General features: G+C 34.1%; 1 protein-coding gene across 4 annotated transcripts in view; it reads right to left on the bottom strand.

Moving 5' to 3' along the window:
- The window catches only part of RANBP17 (RAN binding protein 17), a 322,665-nt gene that overhangs the window by 250,736 nt on the left and 51,025 nt on the right, over positions 1-20,904 (bottom strand). For all 4 annotated transcript variants that reach the window (XR_009502445.1, XM_059917665.1, XM_059917663.1 and 1 more), the window contains one exon: positions 492-597. Coding sequence is in view for 3 of the 4 variants with exons in the window: in XM_059917665.1 (XP_059773648.1) it covers positions 492-597 (106 nt within the window). In the remaining variant the exon portion in view is untranslated. The remainder of the gene's footprint in view (positions 1-491; positions 598-20,904) is intronic.

Below are 20,904 nucleotides of genomic sequence, written 5' to 3'. Positions count from 1 at the left end.
AATGAATTAGATATAGTACTAGTATCCCCATTTTAGTTTACAAAACAATATTACAGTATACCTTTTGTTGAAAAAAAGTTGAAAAATACACATGTAAGGTACATATACTCTCAAACATTAATTAAAAAGACTCAAAGATCTTTACCAAATGAAAGTAGTTATTTCCAAATTAATATATAACTTTGTTTTCATTTGAATCTTTAGTGTTCAACAAAAACATGTATTACTTTGTTATAAAGATGTTATTAAAAATGAATTAAAATATATGGAAAACCAGCTCATATTATTCATATGAATATATTTGACTATACTACTTATTAGAGATATAACTTTTACAAATCACTTAAGCCTTGGTTTTCTCATCAGTAAAAAGGAAAATAATACCTTCTCCAAAAGGCCAAGTACAAAATGCTTTAGCTCATAATAGCAGCTCCGTAACTAAATTTCTAAGTACTTCATAAATTTCTGTAAATTATATGGCTACTACTTACCGACAGGATAATTCTCCATCCATAGCATCATGTTCATCTGTACTGGTATATGTTAATCTTCCTCCAACAACTGTCCCAACCAAGTATACCAGCCAGGCAAGACGTCCTAATATATAACAAGGAAAAAATCGTTTAGAAAGTATTGATAGAAACAAAGCTTATTTTTCACAATATTCTAAAATTAGCAAAAGTTCTTCCAAACAAGTGATAAACTACTGTGAACTCAGTTCTTGACAGCGTGAAGAGTTGGATTGTAAGTTCACCAAGGTAGTATAATAGTGAAAATGACACATTTTAGAGTCTGATACAACTATGAATCCCAGCTCTACCAATCTGCTATGTGATCTTGCATAAGTTACTTACCTCTTTAGGGCTTAGGATTTTCATTTGCAAAATGGAGAAAATAATATCTACCATGAAGGTTTGATTAACATAAATTTGATAACAAAACACCAAATGTTATGTCAACATCAAGGGCTGTTATTAAGTACCAGTATGATCCAATGACCAGTACCTTCTCTGAATAGTCAATATCATGGTAGTACCAGTCTGATCATTTTTTAAATTGCCCAGGCTTGGAAGATAATGGATGGTATACATTTACTTCCTTTACATGTTTATGCATAATTTTTAAAAAATCCAAAATTTTCACTATGCAAATTACATTGTTTGACAACCAGATTAACCTCACAGGCAGTAGTAGCAAAGGACTAAATAACTTTATAACAGTGGCACAAATGGCAACGCCTTATAGTTTTCAGAAATCTTACTTTGGGGGCAGCCAAAATTGACTAATTTAGAAATGGAGGTATTTATTGAATAATTTTTGTTTAGGTACATTACTTTACTTCTCTAGATTCATTGATCTATGTATCAAATTCTCCAGGATTTTTGAGACATTTATGAATAATTAACAACAAACCAATTATTTTTCTAAAAAGAAACTTTGTGCTAATCTTGGGGACTGACTTTTCAAAGATGAGCTGGCTATTTTATAATACTAAAATCAACTATGTTTCTGTATTGGGAAACTTTTTCAAGTGAACTGAAGTGTTTTTTACAAGGTATTGAAAAGAGACTGCCCATGCTTGTTAGAAGACCTAGGAAGGATAAATAAATGTGGGAAGAAAAACACATTCTTCCTATATTCCTGTGGATTCTACCAGTCACTACAACTAATCAACAATTCCTTCAAACTTCTGGAGAGACATAAGTCTCTTGAGGTGACAAACTTCCTGTAAGGCAGAAATATAACCTGGTTAAGTATCCACATCCCTTAACCTATCACAAAGCCATAAATACATCAGAACTGACTTAAGTATGTAGCCTTCTACATTACCATTGTAAAACAGAACACTAATTTGATCAAGTAATTCATAAAACAGACTCAAGCTTCAAGACATGTATAATTAGTGAAAAAAGTAACACAAAAAAAGGCCCATGTAGGAAACTGAAGATAGCAATATTAAGTTACCATATGCAGTTGAAATGTATTTTATGATCAATATAAACGCCTATTAATAACATAATGCTCTCCCCTGATGACCCCGCTTCCTTCTGTGGACCCTCTCAAGTGGTAGCTGATTTCTCTTCTCTTCCACACCTCTTGTAACTTGGGCCTTGAACCCAGATGTTCACTTGATGTTCCTCATTTTTACCTCCAGAACAGTCTCCTCTCTCTCCATTGTAAAAGCACTCAGCTTTACATCCTATGTCATCATACTACCAAATTCTCTTTCTTATTGCAATTATCTACTCTCCTTCAGGTTGTTACTCCTTATTTTTTTGACCGTGTTGGCTGCTGGTTCACTGCCACTCTTTCCAACAGTATTTTTTTTTTTATCATAACCAGTAATGATTTCAATATCTACAAAAATGAATCTTCCAACTCCAACAATCCTTCTTTGTTCTACTGGGAACCTCCAGTCACTTGAACCTATCACCTAAACAACTTTACTGAAATATAATTCACATACCATACGATTCACTCACTTAAAGTATACAATTCAACGTTTTCTAATAAATTCACAGGGTTGTACAACCACCACCACATTCTAGTTTTAGAACATATTCATCCCTCTCAAAAGAAATCCTACTCTGTACCCACTCTCTCCAGCCCTAAGCAACCACTAATCTACTTTATGTCTCCTTAGATTTTTCCCATTCTATTTCATATGAATAGAATCATAAAATATGTGATCTTTGTGACTGTCTTCTTTCACTTAGTGTAATGTGTAAAGATCATCCATGTTATAGCCTGTACTGGTACTTCATTCGTTTTTATGGCCAAATAACATTCCATTGTTTGGGTATATCACGTTTTGTTTATCTACTCCAAAGTTGATGGGCATTTGGGCTGTTTCCACCCTTTGGCTTTGTAAATAGTGCTTCTATGAACATTTGTGTACAGTTTTTAATGCAGGTATGCTTTCATTTCTCTCAGATATACCTAGAATTGGAATTGGTGGGTCATATGATACCTATATTTTAACATTTTGAGGAACTGCCAAACTGCTTTCCAAAAGCAGCTGTACCATTTTATCAATACATTCCAACCAGCTATGTATGAAAGCCCAACTTCTCCAAATCCTTGCCAACACTTGTTATTATCTTTTTAATGTATCTGTCCTAGTGGGTATGAAGTGGTATGTTGTAATTCTGACATGTCTTTCCCTAATGACCAACAATGTTGAGCATTTTCCATGTGCTTATTGGCCATTTGTATGTCTTCTTTGGAGAAATGTCTATTTAAATCCTTGGCTCAGTTTAAAATTGGGTTATTTATCTTTTTTATTATTGAGTTGTAAGAGTTCTTTATATATTCTAGATACAAGTCTCTTGTCAGACATATGATTAGCAAATATTTTCTCCCATTCTGTGGGTTGTTTTCATTTTCTTCATGGTGTCCTCTGATGCACAGAAATGTTTAATTCTCATGTGGTACATATTGCTAATTTTTCCTTTGTTATTTCAGCTTTTGCTGTCAAATCTAAGAAACCACTGCCCAAATCAAAGTCATGAAGATTTAGTCCTATGTTTTCTTCTAAGAGTTTCATAGCTTTAACTCTTACATTTAGGTCTATGATTCATTTTGATTTAATTTTTGTGTAAATATAGGGTTCCAACTTCATTCTTTTCCATGTGGACATCCAGCTGTCCCAGCATCATTTGTTGAAAACACAATCCTTCTGTCATTGAACTGTCTTCCTACCACAGTCAAAAATCAACTGATTACAAATTGGAGGGTTTATACCTTAACTCTCAACTACATCTCACTGATCTAGTATCTACCTTTACACCAATACCACACTGTCTTGATTACTATTGCTCTGTCGTATATTTTGAAATCTGGAAGTGTGAGTCTTTCAACTTTGTTTTTTTTTTCAAGATTATTTTGGATATCCTGGGTCTTCTGGATTTCCACATTAATTTAAGGATCAGCTTGTCAATTCCTGAGAAGAAGCCAGTTGGGATTTTGACAGAGATTACACTGAATCCATTAAGTCAATTTGAGGAATACTGTCTTCTTAACAATATTAAGTCTTCTGAACCATGACCATGATGTCTTCCAATTTATTTAGATCTTTGATTTAATAATGTTTTACAGTGTCAGTGTACAAGACTTAACACTTCTTTTGTAAAGTTTTTACCTAAGTAGTTTATTCTTTTTAATGCTATTGTAAGTGGACTTGCTATCTTCACTTCATTTTTGATTGTTCATTGATAATATATAAACCCACTGTTGATTTCTGTCTATTGATCTTGTATCCTGCAACTTTGTTACTCTTTTATCAGTTCTAATAGTTTTTTGGGATCTGTCATTTTTTTCACTTTCTTACACCCTTCATGTCTTCTCTACCCTGCTTACCTACCTCCAGTTCTACTGTCAATCATTATAATCTCTGTCTTGCATACAATGTCAATTTCTCTCTTCCTCCGACATACTCATCTTACGAAACCGTAATTGTTTAAATCCAAATCCCCACCTACTCTTTGCCTATCCTCACACAGCTTAATGTACCTGCAAAAAGATACAACCATGTTGACTAGTCTCACTTTGAATGCACCTTCTCAGTCAGGTCTTACACAGCTATCCTATCAATTTTCAATACCTAGAGTATGGTAGCGTGTCTTCAAGACACCCATCAATTCCTTCCCTCCATGTATGAAATTGCCATCAGGAAGTAGAGTTTATTTTTCCAATCCTTCGTAAGTCTGGGCTGGACTGTGACTGCTTTGACTAAAAGAATATGGTAGAAGTGACACTTATTCCAGTACTGGGCGTAGCCTTTAAGAGAACTGGCAGCTTCCTCCAGTCTCTCAGGGAATGTTCACTTAGGGGAAGCCATTCACCATGTAAGAAGACCACATACCCTGAGACCTAAAGGCTAGCCATGTAGAGAGACTACATGGAGAGAGAAATGCCCAACTATAGACCATTCATCAAACATTCCAGCAAAGAGAACAGACTTGTGAGTAAAGAATCATTCAGGTGATGCCAGCTGCAGCTGTCACCTGATTACAGCACCTGAAAGGCTCCAAAGGAGAACCATCCAGTTGAAACTTATCAATCCCAGAGAACACTGAGAGATAAGAATAAAATTGTTATTTGATAAACCACTAAGTTTTGGGCAAAAGATAACCAGAATACAATCTGCCAACATTTCATATCCACCTTTCCTGATTCATTATTTTTTTAAATTTTAGCACTTATCACTTTCTAACATAATATATATTTTATTATTTATCTTGCTTTGTTACTTGTCTATTCCAATAGAATGTAAACTGCATGATAGCTGTTATTTTTTCTGTTTGGTTGTCTAGTGCATATCCAGAGCCTGAAACAGTGCCTGGCATACATAAGTTATCAAATAGACATGGGTTTTTGAATTAAGAAATCATTACAGAACCACCAGAGGGCAGACAGCAGAAGCAAGAAAAACTACAATCCTGCAGCCTGTGGACCAAAAACCACAGTTACAGAAAGATAGAGAAGATGAAAAGGCAGAGGGCTATGTACCAGATGAAGGAACAAGAAAAAACCCCAGAAAAACAACTAAATGAAGTGGAGATAGGCAACCTTCCAGAAAAAGAATTCAGAATAATGATAGTGAAGATGATCCAGGACCTCGGAATAAGAATGGAGGCAAAGATTGAGAAGATGCAAGAAATGATTAACAAAGACCTAGAAGAATTAAAGAACAAACAAACAGAGATGACCAATACAATAACTGAAATGAAAACTACACTAGAAGGAATCAATAGCAGAATAACTGAGGCAGAAGAACGGATAAGTGACCTGGAAGACAGAATGGTGGAATTCACTGCTGCGGAACAGACTACAGAAAAAAGAATGAAAAGAAATGAAGACAGCCTAAGAGACCTCTGGGACAACATTAAACGCAACAACATTCGCATTATAGGGGTCCCAGAAGGAGAAGAGAGAGAGAAAGGATCCGAGAAAATATTTGAAGAGATTATAGTCGAAAACTTCCCTAACATGGGAAGGGAAATAGCCACCCAAGTCCAGGAAGCGCAGAGAGTCCCATACAGAATAAACCCAAGGAGAAACACGCCGAGACACATAGTAATCAAAGTGGCAAAAATTAAAGACAAAGAAAAATTATTGAAAGCAGCAAGGGAAAAACGACAAATAACATACAAGGGAACTCCCATAAGGTTAACAGCTGATTTCTCAGCAGAAACTCTGCAAGCCAGAAGGGAGTGGCATGATATACTTAAAGTGATGAAAGGGAAGAACCTACAACCAAGATTACTCTACCCAGCAAGGATCTCATTTAGATTTGATGGAGAAAGCAAAAGCTTTACAGAGAAGCAAAAGCTAAGAGAATTCAGCACCACCAAACCAGCTCTACAACAAATGCTAAAGGAACTTCTCTAAGTGGGAAACACAAGAGAAGAAAAGGACCTACAAAAACAAACCCAAAACAATTAAGAAAATGGTCATAGGAACATACATATCGATTATTACCTTAAACGTGAATGGATTAAATGCCCCAACCAAAAGACATAGACTGGCTGAATGGATACAAAAACAAGACCCATATATATGCTGTCTACAAGAGACCCACTTTAGACCTAGGGACACATACAGACTGAAAGTGAGGGGATGGAAAAAGATATTCCATGCAAATGGAAATCAAAAGAAAGCTGGAGTAGCTATACTCATATCAGATAAAATAGACTTTAAAATAAAGAATGTTACAAGAGACAAGGAAGGACACTACATAATGATCCAGGGATCAATCCAAGAAGAAGATATAACAATTATAAATATATATGCACCCAACATAGGAGCACCTCAATACATAAGGCAACTGCTAACAGCTATAAAAGAGGAAATCGACAGTAACACAGTAATAGTGGGGGACTTTAACACCTCACTTACACCAATGGACAGATCATCCAAAATGAAAATAAATAAGGAAACAGAAGCTTTAAATGACACAATAGACCAGATAGATTTAATTGATATATATAGGACATTCCATCCAAAAACAGCAGATTACACATTCTTCTCAAGTGCGCACGGAACATTCTCCAGGATAGATCACATCTTGGGTCACAAATCAAGCCTCAGTAAATTTAAGAAAATTGAAATCATATCAAGCATCTTTTCTGACCACAACGCTATGAGATTAGAAATCAATTACAGGGGAAAAAAACGTAAAAAAGACAAACACATGGAGGCTAAACAATACGTTACTAAATAACCAAGAGATCACTGAAGAAATCAAAGAGGAAATCAAAAAATACCTAGAGACAAATGGCAATGAAAACACGACGACCCAAAACCTATGGGATGCAGCAAAAGCAGTTCTAAGAGGGAAGTTTATAGCTATACAAGCCTACCTAAAGAAACAAGAAAAATCTCAAGTAAACAATCTAACCTTACACCTAAAGAAACTAGAGAAAGAAGAACAAACAAAACCCAAAGTTAGCAGAAGGAAAGAAATCATAAAGATAAGAGCAGAAATAAATGAAATAGAAACAAAGAAAACAATAGCAAAGATCAATAAAACTAAAAGCTGGTTCTTTGAGAAGATAAACAAAATTGATAAGCCATTAGCCAGACTCATCAAGAAAAAGAGGGAGAGGACTCGAATCAATAAAATCAGAAATGAAAAAGGAGAAGATACAACAGACACCGCAGAAATACAAAGCATCCTAAGAGACTACTACAAGCAACTTTATGCCAATAAAATGGACAACCTGGAAGAAATGGACAAATTCTTAGAAAGGTATAACCTTCCAAGACTGAACCAGGAAGAAACAGAAAATATGAACAGACCAATCACAAGTAATGAAATTGAAACTGTGATTAAAAATCTTCCAACAAACAAAAGTCCAGGACCAGATGGCTTCACAGGTGAATTCTATCAAACATTTAGAGAAGAGCTAACACCCATCCTTCTCAAACGCTTCCAAAAAATTGCAGAGGAAGGAACACTCCCAAACTCATTCTATGAGGCCACCATCACCCTGATACCAAAACCAGACAAAGACACTACAAAAAAAGAAAATTACAGACCAATATCACTGATGAATATAGATGCAAAAATCCTCAACAAAATACTAGCAAACAGAATCCAACAACACATTAAAAGGATCATACACCACGATCAAGTGGGATTTATCCCAGGGATGCAAGGATTCTTCAATATACGCAAATCAATCAATGTGATACACCATATTAACAAATTGAAGAATAAAAACCATATGATCATCTCAATAGATGCAGAAAAAGCTTTTGACAAAATTCAACACCCATTTCTGATAAAAACTCTCCAGAAAGTGGGCATAGAGGGAACCTATCTCAACATAATAAAGGCCATATATGACAAACCCACAGCAAACATCATTCTCAATGGTGAAAAACTGAAAGCATTTCCTCTAAGATCAGGAATGAGACAAGGATGTCCACTCTCACCACTATTATTCAACATAGTTCTGGAAGTCCTAGCCACGGCAATCAGAGAAGAAAAAGAAATAAAAGGAATACAAATTGGAAAAGAAGAAGTAAAACTGTCACTGTTTGCGGATGACATGATACTATACATAGAGAATCCTAAAACTGCCACCAGAAAACTGCTAGAGCTAATCAATGAATATGGTAAAGTTGCAGGATACAAAATTAATGCACAGAAATCTCTTGCATTCCTATACACTAATGATGAAAAATCTGAAAGAGAAATTAAGGAAACACTCCCATTTACCATTGCAACAAAATGAATAAAATACCTAGGAATAAACCTACCTAGGGAGACAAAAGACCTGTATGCAGAAAACTATAAGACACTGATGAAAGAAATTAAAGATGATACCAACAGATGGAGAGATATACCATGTTCTTGGATTGGAAGAATCAACATTGTGAAAATGACTATACTACCCAAAGCAATCTACAGATTCAATGCAATCCCTATCAAATTACCAATGGCATTTTTTACGGAGCTAGAACAAATCATCTTAAAATTTGTATGGAGACACAAAAGACCCCGAATAGGCAAAGCAGTCTTGAGGCAAAAAAATGGAGCTGGAGGAATCAGACTCCCTGACTTCAGACTATACTACAAAGCTACAGTAATCAAGACAATATGGTACTGGCACAAAAACAGAAACATAGATCAATGGAACAAGATAGAAAGCCCAGAGATTAACCCACGCACCTATGGTCAACTAATCTATGACAAAGGAGGCAAAGATATACAATGGAGAAAAGACAGTCTCTTCAATAAGTGGTGCTGGGAAAACTGGACAGCTACATGTAAAAGAATGAAATTAGAATACTCCCTAACACCATACACAAAAATAAACTCAAAATGGATTAGAGACCTAAATATAAGACTGGACACTATAAAACTCTTAGAGGAAAACATAGGAAGAACACTCTTTGACATAAATCACAGCAAGATCTTTTTTGATCCACCTCCTAGAGTAATGGAAATTAAAAACAAAAATAAACAAGTGGGACCTAATGAAACTTCAAAGCTTTTGCACAGCAAAGGAAACCATAAACAAGACGAAAAGACAACCCTCAGAATGGGAGAAAATATTTGCAAACAAATCAACGGACAAAGGATTAATCTCCAAAATATATAAACAGTTCATTCAGCTCATTATTAAAGAAACAAACACCCCAATCCAAAAATGGGCAGAAGACCTAAATAGACATTTCTCCAAAGAAGACATACAGACGGCCACGAAGCACATGAAAAGATGCTCAACATCACTAATTATTAGAGAAATGCAAATCAAAACTACAATGAGGTATCACCTCACTCCTGTTAGAATGGGCATCATCAGAAAATCTACAAACAACAAATGCTGGAGAGGGTGTGGAGAAAAGGGAACCCTCTTGCACTGTTGGTGGGAATGTAAATTGATACAGCCACTATGGAGAACAATATGGAGGTTCCTTAAAAAAACTAAAAATAGAATTACCATATGACCCAGCAATCCCACTACTGGGCATATACCCAGAGAAAACCGTAATTCAAAAAGACACATGCACCCGAATGTTCATTGCAGCACTATTTACAATAGCCAGGTCATGGAAGCAACCTAAATGCCCATCAACAGACGAATGGATAAAGAAGATGTGGTACATATATACAATGGAATATTACTCAGCCATAAAAAGGAACGAAATTGAGTCATTTGTTGAAACGTGGATGGATCTAGAGACTGTCATACAGAGTGAAGTAAGTCAGAAAGAGAAAAACAAATATCGTATATTAATGCATGTATGCGGAACCTAGAAAAATGGTACAGATGAGCCAGTTTGCAGGGCAGAAGTTGAGACACAGATGTAGAGAATGGACATATGGACACCAAGGGGGGAAAACTGCGGTGGGGCGGGGATGGTGGTGTGCTGAATTGGGCGATTGGGATTGACATGTATACACTGATGTGTATAAAACTGATGCCTAATAAGAACCTGCAGTATAAAAAAACAAACAAAACAACTAATACTAAACTTTCATTGGGTTATTTGTATGGAAATATGTTAATATAAATGTTTCAGACATTACATGAAATTTCTAAAAAAAAAAAGAAATCACTACATAGAAAATACAGCATGAAACAGGCAAGAAGAAGTTAACAGCTTATTATCAATTTAGTAAACATTAAAATGTAGAGCCGTTATTAAAAATGAATGTTAATGGTAGTTACATTTCTATTGCTTATATAAAAGCAGCTTCTTAACGCACATTCAATACAAGGTATGATCTAGTCTATCCCGCTATTTGCAAATTCATCTACTTGGTAAAATTTATTTGTAATCCCCCAAATCAATACTTGTGATCATTCATGGACAGATGCAGAACAGCAAATAATTTAAGTTGCCCAATGTTCACATTCCAAGATTAGGTACAACAAAGCAACAATCTGCTTTCTTGTTTCATCTCTCATACTATAAACAGCTAAGTATCCCTTTTTGGTATCTTTTTGGTATCACATTGTTTTTGCACTTTTGTGCTCCTTGTTTATAATTTCACTGTTTAAAATAGTCAACAAGAGTAGTGCTAATGTGTTGCCTAGTGTTCCTAAGTGAAAAAAAAAGCTATTATGTACCTTGTAGAGAAAATACACGTGTTAAGCTTCGTCCAGGCATGGGTTGTAGTGCTGTTGGCTGTGAGTTCAATGTTAACGAATCAATGATATATATTAATGTAAAGTGTCTTTAAGCAGGAACACATAACACAAGGTTATATGTTGATCAGTCGATGAAAATGTGACCAGAAGCCTGCAGGAACCCAACCTGTATTTCCCCTAGGAGCAATGGTTTAATATTTGCTAATTCAGTGTTCACAGAAACTTTATAGAACATTAAATACCAAATAAGGAGAATCGACTGTATTTCTCAGAATCTTACAAAGGTTATCATTAATAGATTGTGCTCCAATGTGTGTGGGGCATACACATTTTATATAATTGATACGAATCTAAAACATTGTGACCATAATCTTTGGTGAATGTAGTATAATAACTTACCTGCCCTATAAGAGTCATTATTTTTAAAATATCTTACTGCAAATTATTTCTCAAAATGAAAAATATTATTTAAATCTAAATAATAACCTTCTTTATATATTTTATCTATTTAGATTCTTAGATACTAATTTTGCTTAAAGTAAGCTTCACTATTACTAAAAATAATAGCAAACATTTAAATAGTACTTACCATGCACTAAGTACTATTTTAAACATTACATGTATTATCTGTACCTATATTTATTTAGTGTCACAAATCCCTATTAAGAAGTATATGATTCAAATATAGGCAATGGATTTCCAAGAGTCCATTCTCATACCATTATGAGATATGTACCACTTCCTCTCAAGACTGATTAAAGGAAGTATTTGAACAACACAGTGGTCAATCAGCTAGACAGACCTTGATGATCCAACAACCTCTTAAGTGTTTATTTAATACATTTTAATTCCTAATCCTGACTGTTCTCTACCTGTCTCCCAGATTTTTACTACAGATGAGACTGCATCTCCCTTTGGGATCATTTCTAGGGCATTCATACTTCTTTCGATTCCCAAACCAGCCACCCTAAAACCAAGTATATGTGACACATGAAATTAACATTTGTTGAATAGCTGAATTTAAAATAAGCAAACTTACTTTTGGAGTTTATAACTAATGTAAATGTAGAAACACCTGTCTACTAGCTCTTCATAAAACAAGCCATCTTGAAAACAGACACTGATTATACATGAAACTTAATTTCTCTGTTGGAAGATCAATATTTAAAAATGGAGGCAGTACAATTTAGCCACCAAGAGCACAACTTGGATTCAAATTCTGCCTCTACTATTTATTATGCTTGTTACTCAATCTTTTTGGCTTTAATTTCCTCATTTATAAATATGAAGATGATAATAATAATTGGCTCACAGGCTTCTGACAGCACTGAATGGTATTCTGCACGTAAAGTACTCATAATAATTCCTGCTACAAGGGCTGACTAAATGTTGGCTATTATTATTATTATTATTATTAAATAGCTATACCGTTTTTAGTTCTTCTATATCATAGCTACAAAAGCCATAAAACATATCAATATGGAATATTTATATGTCCATTCTAAGTTTTACTTTAAAGCTGCTCAAGAAAATGAAGTCACACAATATTTAAGAATTTTTAAGTTCTTCCCTCTCTACCAAAGAGGCTTGTCGCAATTAAAGCTACTTACAGTTAGCTGTGTCTACAAACAAAAACCCTGAACTGAAAAAAACTCTCAAGAATTTTCAGAAAATTCATTTGCTGAATATCTGCTATGTGCCATGTTCCATCCACTGGGATATAACTAAACATGTATGAGGCAGGGTGAGAAGGGAGAAAGAGACCCTATGCCCAACAGATTGAACCTGGTGAGAGAGAGAAAAGTGAAAAAATGATTTTTCAATGCAGTGTGATGAGTATCACTGTCTAATAATAAATATTAAATATAGGACAAGAATTTCTCAAATTTTAATTTTTTATTCTTTAATTCATTTTATTTTGTGACCTTGAAATTAAGGCTTTGATATCAAAGAATGCTATGCAAAGATAGCATGTGATCAATTGTGAGCATTTTTTCTAAAATTATGGTAAATTTTGAATGGAAGTTTATTCAGAGAGAAGTAGGATGTATATTTACTCTTTCCCTGTTCTGTTTTAGAAAGCAGTGATTTCTATTGTACGAGACAGAAAAGCATGAATTTTTAACTCTAAAAATTAACAACTACTAACTGAATAAATTAGGATTAGTGTTAGAAATGAACAATGCAATGAAATATAAAGGCATTTAAATTAATCTATCAAATACAATTTTCCTATTTCACTGAATGAGTGATATTTCTCATACACATTAAACCTTACCCTAAAACTCTAGAATATTAGAGTTACAGCGTTCAGAATAATAGATGTTAAAAAGTTACATTGGTTACGGAATTATATCCACAAAGTTTAAAGAACCATGTAAATCCATAAATCTAAATTGCATTTAGAAATTTAAATATCCTATACATGAGTTTCCTATCTATAATTTTTTTTTTAAATCTCATCTTAGATTACATTTCCACTATAGTTTTTCATTTTTCGATTTATTCTGAAACGTTCAAGGCACTTGTTTTAGCAGCTGTTCAAGAACAGAACAATTTTTCCTTTAACAAAATAATTATTGCTGTAATAATCTGTAATTATGGTTTATAACTGCAATAATCCCAAAGAAATCAGTCATTACCCTAGATCACAAGTAATTGTTAACTACTGTTAATGACCTATTTCTTAGGGATTATTGTTTTTGTAAACCATGACCATATCACCACAAATATGGAAGAGCAAGACAATATAATACAAATGAGATCATAATATAATAATAAACTTATTTTGTAACATTAAAAGCCATTAAGCATCTAAATTAAAGCACACATAACGAGAGCATATAATTTTCTTTGTTCAACACCAACTGAAGTCTTCACACAAAAGAAATTGAACACTACCATATACAGCAGTACAAACTAGAACCACACTAGGCATTTTTCATAATATAAAACAATTATTTTTGAATAGACCACAGATATTTTTAAAGGGCAGACAGACTCCTTCTCACTAACCTTCTGACTAGAAGAAAGGAAAAAAACATATCTATTAAACATTTCTATGTATCAGGCATTATATTAGAAACTTTGAAATGATGTTTTATTAAAACTACAACTACAAAAACTCCCTGAATTTGTATTAATCAAGAACCAGGTCTGGGGCTTCCCTGGTGGCGCAGTGGTTAAGAATCTGCCTGCCAATGCAGGGTACATGGGTTCAAGCCCTGGTCCAGGAAGATCCCACATGCCGCGGGGCAACTGGGCCCGTGCGCCACAATTACTGAGCCTGCGCTCTAGAGCCTGTGAGCCACAGCTGCTGGGCCCACGCACCACAACTACTGAAGCCTGCACGCCACAACTACTGAAGCCCGCATGCCTAGAGCCCATGCTCCACAACGAGAGGCCACCCCAATGAGAAGCCCACACACCGCAACGAAGAGTAGCCCCCACTCGCCACAACTAGAGAAAGCCCGCGCGCAGCAACAAAAACCCAACACAGTCAAAAAAAAAAAAAAAATCGGGTCTGACATTTTATTCAATAGATAGACCTATTTAATACCAATAAACTATTACATTTCAGTTAATTCCATTCATGTATCTTAGAACAGCTATACTTTCTTTCAGTACCCTTTTGTAGGAAAACAAGTCTTTGATTTTACAACTGAATCTTTTTACACTGTAACCAATATTTGATACATATGAAAGAATATATGTAATGTATATAAAGTACAGTCTTCTCTCAGTATCCACAGGGGATTATTTCCAGGATCCCTATGGATACAAAAATCTGCAGATGCTCAAGTCCCTTATATAAAATGGCACAGTACTTGCATATAACCTATTCGTAACCTCCATATGCTTTAAATCATCTCTAGATTACTTATAAACCTAATACAATGTAAAGTCTAGGTAAAGAGTTGTAAATACAATGTAAATGCTAAGTAAACAGTTGCTGGCACATGGCAAATTCAAGTCTGGCTTTTTGGAACTTTCTGGAATTTTATTTTGCGGGGAGTATTTTCTGTGGTTGGTTGAATTAACAAGTGCAGAAACCTCAGATACAGGGGGATGACTGTATAATAAAACAAACTCCTGTGAACCCCCTATCCAATTTAACAACCAAGGCATTACCAATACTGTCACACCTACCTCCATAACCCGAACCTAGCTTCTCCCCTTACCTTGCACCCTAGAAGTAACCATGACTGTATTTGACGCTTACTATCTTCTTGACATCTTTTTATCACTTACAGATATATTCTTAAACAATATATTTTTAGTCTCACTTGTTTCGGGGCTTTAATTAAGCGTTTCATACTATATATAGTTTTCTGAAAATTGGTTTTTTTTCCACTAATTATTTCTGAAATTCATCTTTAAGTATACCTGTAGTTCATTTTTAAATGTTATATAATATTCCATTGTATAATTATATTATGATCTGTTTATCCATTTTCATGTTGATGGACACTTGAACTTTTTCCATTTTTTTGCCTTTAATAACACTAAGGCTATGAACATTCTCATGCCATGTCCTCTTGTTTAGAAGAGCTTTTCTAAAGGACATATCTAAGAGTGGAAGTGCCAGGTCAGAAGGTATTCAAATGTCCCACTTTTCAAGATAACACCAAAGTGATTTCCATTCTATTTCCAAATGACTATACTTTATACTCCTACCAGAAGGATGTAAAAATTCCCTTTGATCTACATTCTCCTGGAAGATTTACTTTTGCCAATCTACTGGAAGTAAAATGGTATCTCATGTGCCTTGATTTCCCTTTCTCTTATGAGCAGTGACATGCTTATTTGTAGGTATTGATCATTTCCCTAAAGAATTGCTTGTTTTATTGATTTCTAGGATTTATTTCCAGGTTCTTCTAGATGGTGATCCTTGCTTGGGTTAGTGTGTGTGTATGTGTTGCAAATATCTTCTTCGACTTCTGGTATTTTTTTTTTTTAATCTTGTGTTTTTAAGTTATTTTTCTAGGAATTTACTGATTGTGAGTTTTCTAATTTGTTGACTTCAAAAAATACTACGCATAATTTTATATTTTAAACCTTTGCTGTATCTGTAATTGTATTTCCCCTCTTGATCCTAATGTTATCTGTGAATTCTCTTTTCTTCTTATCTCATGAGAGGTTTGTCAATTTTATTAGTACTTTTAAAGAATTAACTTTTGATTTTTTTGATATTACTGAATCTTTGTCTTTTAGTTCCTTAATTTCTGCTCTTTGTTTCCTTCTTTCTCCTTTCTTTGGGTTTGATCTGCTCCTCTCATTCTAACCTCTCAACTTGGATGCTTAAGTCACAACATTTCAGCCTTTCTTGTTTTTGTGAAATAAATTTCCTACTGAATTCCAAACATGTTGTATTTCCACTTTTCTTTGTTTTTTAATTTCCCTAAGACTTCTTCGTTTACTCCATAATTACTTATAAGTATGTTTATAAAATTACCAACTTTATGGATTTTGTTATTTTTACAGGTTAGTTTTAATTTAATCACAAATTGGTAAGAAAATCTGGACTCTATGATACTGTCATTGAAATTTGTTGAGACTCGCTTTATGTACTAATACTTGGTAAACTTTTTAAAACTGAGATATAATTGACATATAACATATTAGTTTCAGGTGTACAACAAAATGATTTGATATTTGTATATATTGGGAAATGATCACCACAATAAGTCTAGTTAACATCCACCACCACACAGTCACAAATTTTATTTTCTTGTGGTGAGAACTTTCAAAATCTACTCTCTCAGCAACTTTCAAATATGCAATACAGTATTATTAACTATAGTTTCCATGCTGTATATTACATCTCCATGATTTATTTATTTTATAACTGGAAGTTTATACCTTTTGACCACCTTTACCCATTTCACCCACTCCCCAACCCCACCATAGCAACCACCAATCTGTTCTCTGTATCTACAAGTTTGTTTTGCTTTGTTTTTCAGATTCCACATACAATGAAATCATACAGTATTTGTCTTTCTCTGTCTTAGTTCACTTAAAATGCTCTCAAGGTCAATCCGTGTTGTCACAAATGGCAAGATGTCATTCTTTTTTATGACTGAATAATATTCCTCATATACTATATAATGTATAATAATTTTACATATATATGTTTTTGTGTACACACACACACCCCATACTTTCTTATCCACTCCTCCAGCAATGGATACTTAGGTTGCTTCAATGTCTTGACTATTGTAAACAAGGCTGCAATGAACATGGGGGTGTAGATATCCTTTTGAGTTAGTATTTTCATTTTCTTCAAATACTCAGAAGTGGAATTGCTAGATGATATGGTAGTTCTGTTTTTAACTTTTTGAGGACCCTCCATATTGTTTTCCATATTGGTTGTACCAATTTACATTCCCACCAACAGTGCACAGGGTTCCCTTTTCTCCACATCCTTGCAAACAGTTGTTATATCTTGTCTTTAAGACATTCTAATAGGTGTGAGGTGATATATCATGGTGTTTTTGATTTGCATTTCCCTGAGAATCAGTGATGTTCAGCACCTTTTCACGTACCTGAAAGCCATTCACATGTCTTCTTTGGAAACATATCTATTCAGATCCCCTGGTCATTTTTTAATTGGGTTGTTTATTTTTTTGCTATTGAGCTCTGTGAGTTCTTTACATATTTTAGATATTAGCCCTTTATCAATATGTGACTTACAAATATTTTCTCCCATTTGGTAGGTTGCCGTTTCATGTTGTTGATGGTTTCCTTTGCTGTGCAGAAACTTTTTATTGATATAGTCCTACTTACCACTTACCTATTTTTGCTTTTGTTGCCTTTGCTTTTGGTGTCAAATCCAAAAAATCACAGCAAAGACCAATGTCTAGAAGCTTACTACCTATGTTTTCTTCTAGGTGTTTTATGGTTTCAGGTCTTATGTTCAAGTCTTTTATCGATTTGAGTTATGTTTGTGTGTAGTGCAAGATAGGGGTAGAGTTTCATTCTTTTGCATGTGGCTATATAGTTTTCCCAACACCATTTATTGAAGAGACTGTCCTTTCCCCATTGTATATTCTTAGCTCTATGTCATAAATTAACTGACCATGTGGACATGGGTTTATTTCTGGGCTCTCTATACTGTTCCACTGATTTATGTATCTGTTTCTATGCCAATGCCATACTGTTTTGATCACTATAGCTTTGTAATATAGTTCAGAGTCAAGAAGCGTGATGCCTCTAGCTTTGTTCTTCTTGGTCAATTTTTTTAAAAACATGCCACGTGTCCTATTAATATTTTCTAATTGTTGGTTCCAGCATTTTATATACATCAATTCAATAAAGTCTGTTAATCATATTGTTCAAATCCTTTTGACTTCCATATTTGATTTATCAACAATTTGCAGAAAAGTACTGCAACTCCTCATTATAATGGTACATATGCCAATTTCTCCCATAGGATTACCATCCTTTGCTTGACGTTTTGAGACTATTTCAAGGTACTAGATATTTGAAATTGTTATACCTTCTTAGTATACAAACGATTATCTCCAGTTCTAGTAATGCTTTTTATCTTACAGTCTTGTTTGATATTAATATAACTACCCCAACTTCTTTTAGGTTCGTATTTACACAGCACATTTTTTTTATCCTTTTACTTTCAACTTTCTATGTTTTAAAGTTTTGAGTATGTCTCTTATAATGGGCATTTGGCTCACTGGAATAATTCTTTAAATATTCAACTTTATAATCTGGCTTGATTGTAAATTTAATTCATTTATGTTTATTAGATTAATAATGTATGTGGAATGCTCCTACTATTTTATTTTCTATTATTGTCTTTCTTTTTGTCTCTCTTTTCTTTTCTTGGCTTTTTAAAACACTGAGTTTGCATGTCTACCTATTTCATTATTTTTCCTCTACTGTGTGATGGAAGTTAATCACATATCTTACACTTTTGTTACTCTTGAAATTTTACCATCTTAATTCTCTTCCAAAATAAAACAAAGCATTAAGACAATTTTAATTCTTATCACATCCCTCTCTCATGTACTACTGTTTATGGTAGCTTCTTTTTTAATTTCACAAGTTAAAAACAATAACTTTTTTAAAAATATAAGGCTATGTTTGTTAAGATTTGTGTGTTTACCAATTTCTGTGTGTTCCTTTCCTTCCTTCTGGAATCATGTCCCTTCTTCCTGAAAAATAATCTTTAGAACGTTTAATGAAAACTTTTAATAAAGAACCTCAGTAAAGATCTACTGGTAGTAAAAATTCTGTTTTCACTTGTCCAAAAGTGGTTTCAGTATCTTTGTTCATGAAAGATACTTTTGCTGACATACAGTTATATGATGGCCATTACTTTGACTCAATTTTTTGAGAATAATATTCCACAATCTTCTGGCTTACATTTTTACTGTTGAGAAGTGAGTTTTTCACTCTATTTTACACTCTTTAAGCTGCTTTTGAGATTTTCTGTCTTTGGAGCAACACAGTTTGACTAAAGTGCTATTTTTTTTTGACTGGTACATTTTGGATTTGCTGTATTGACAGATGCATGTCGTCTTTCATTAATTCTAAAGAATTCTCAGAAAGAATGTTTTCCGTTATTGCTTCTGTTCCATTCTCTCTATTCCATCTTCTGGGATCCAATTTGACATATCTGAACTTTTCATTCCATCCTTTAACTTCTCTTTTAATAGCTACTTTTGACTTGCCTGGTGGTCCAGTGGTTAAGATTCCACACTTCCACTTCCAGCGAGCACGGGTTTGATGCCTGGTCGGGGAACAAAGATTCCCACGTGCCGTGAGGTGCGGCCAAAAAAATTTTTTTTAATAAAAAATAGAAAAATAAATCCTTCACCAGTTTAAAAAAAAAAAAAAAGTTACTTTCCTTGTTTCCCCACATTCTTAAAAATTTCTTCAAATCTAACTGCCAATTTTCTAATTCTTTCCTCAGCAGGCTCTAATTTACTGTTTAAAAAATTCATTAAATTTTAGATCACAAAAAATATTTTTTTCAATAATAAAAGTTTCATTTGAGTCTTCTTCAATCTGCCTGGTCATTTTTCATTCTCTTGTTTGCTCATCTGTAGTTCTTTTTCCTTTAAACATTTCATACATAATTATTTTATATTCCTATAAAATTCCAGTATCTTAAGTCCTTGAGGAGATCTGAATCAAATAAACCATTCACTGTTTTTGTTAGTGCTCAGTCATGGTACCTTGTTTTGTTGTTTGTGTGCTGGTTATTTTTGAAATCATGAAGAGTTAATTGACTGCTCTTAATCTGCAGGATTCTTAAGGCACTAAAGTATGGTTGCTATTCTTTACAGAAGATTTTAATTTACTTTTTTGCTGGAAGGCAAGGGGATCTACCAGTTTCAGACCAGTATATCCCCTCTCAAGGGCTCAACTTAATATAAGAATCCCAAGTTCAGTACGCTGACTTTGCTACTAGGCTAAGGTTTTGTCACCAATTTAATCATTGATAATTTGCCTTTAAAGGCAACACTGCCTTTTTTGCCCTTGTTTGCTACCCATCAGTTCATTCTGGTTAAAGTTCATTTTTTGAGGGGGAAGTAGTCAGAAGAGAGAGGGACAGAGAAGTGGAGGAGAGCAGACTGGAGGAGTAGGAACCTCAGAAATTTCATATACTTATTTCAAGCCAAGCAATGCAGGATCTGACTGTTTGCAGCTCAAAGGCCTTTCAGAGCATGTAGTTGACCACATTGAAGTGAAAGTTACTACTAATTCTTTACTTTTAAGAAGCAAACACTAATTGTGATATAAAACCAAAAACAAAAAATGTGATTTTTAT

The sequence above is a fragment of the Balaenoptera ricei genome, chromosome 3 (genome assembly GCF_028023285.1).
Source record: "Balaenoptera ricei isolate mBalRic1 chromosome 3, mBalRic1.hap2, whole genome shotgun sequence".
In the NCBI taxonomy this organism is placed as follows: domain Eukaryota; kingdom Metazoa; phylum Chordata; class Mammalia; order Artiodactyla; family Balaenopteridae; genus Balaenoptera; species Balaenoptera ricei.
This window is presented reverse-complemented; position numbering and strand designations above follow the sequence as displayed.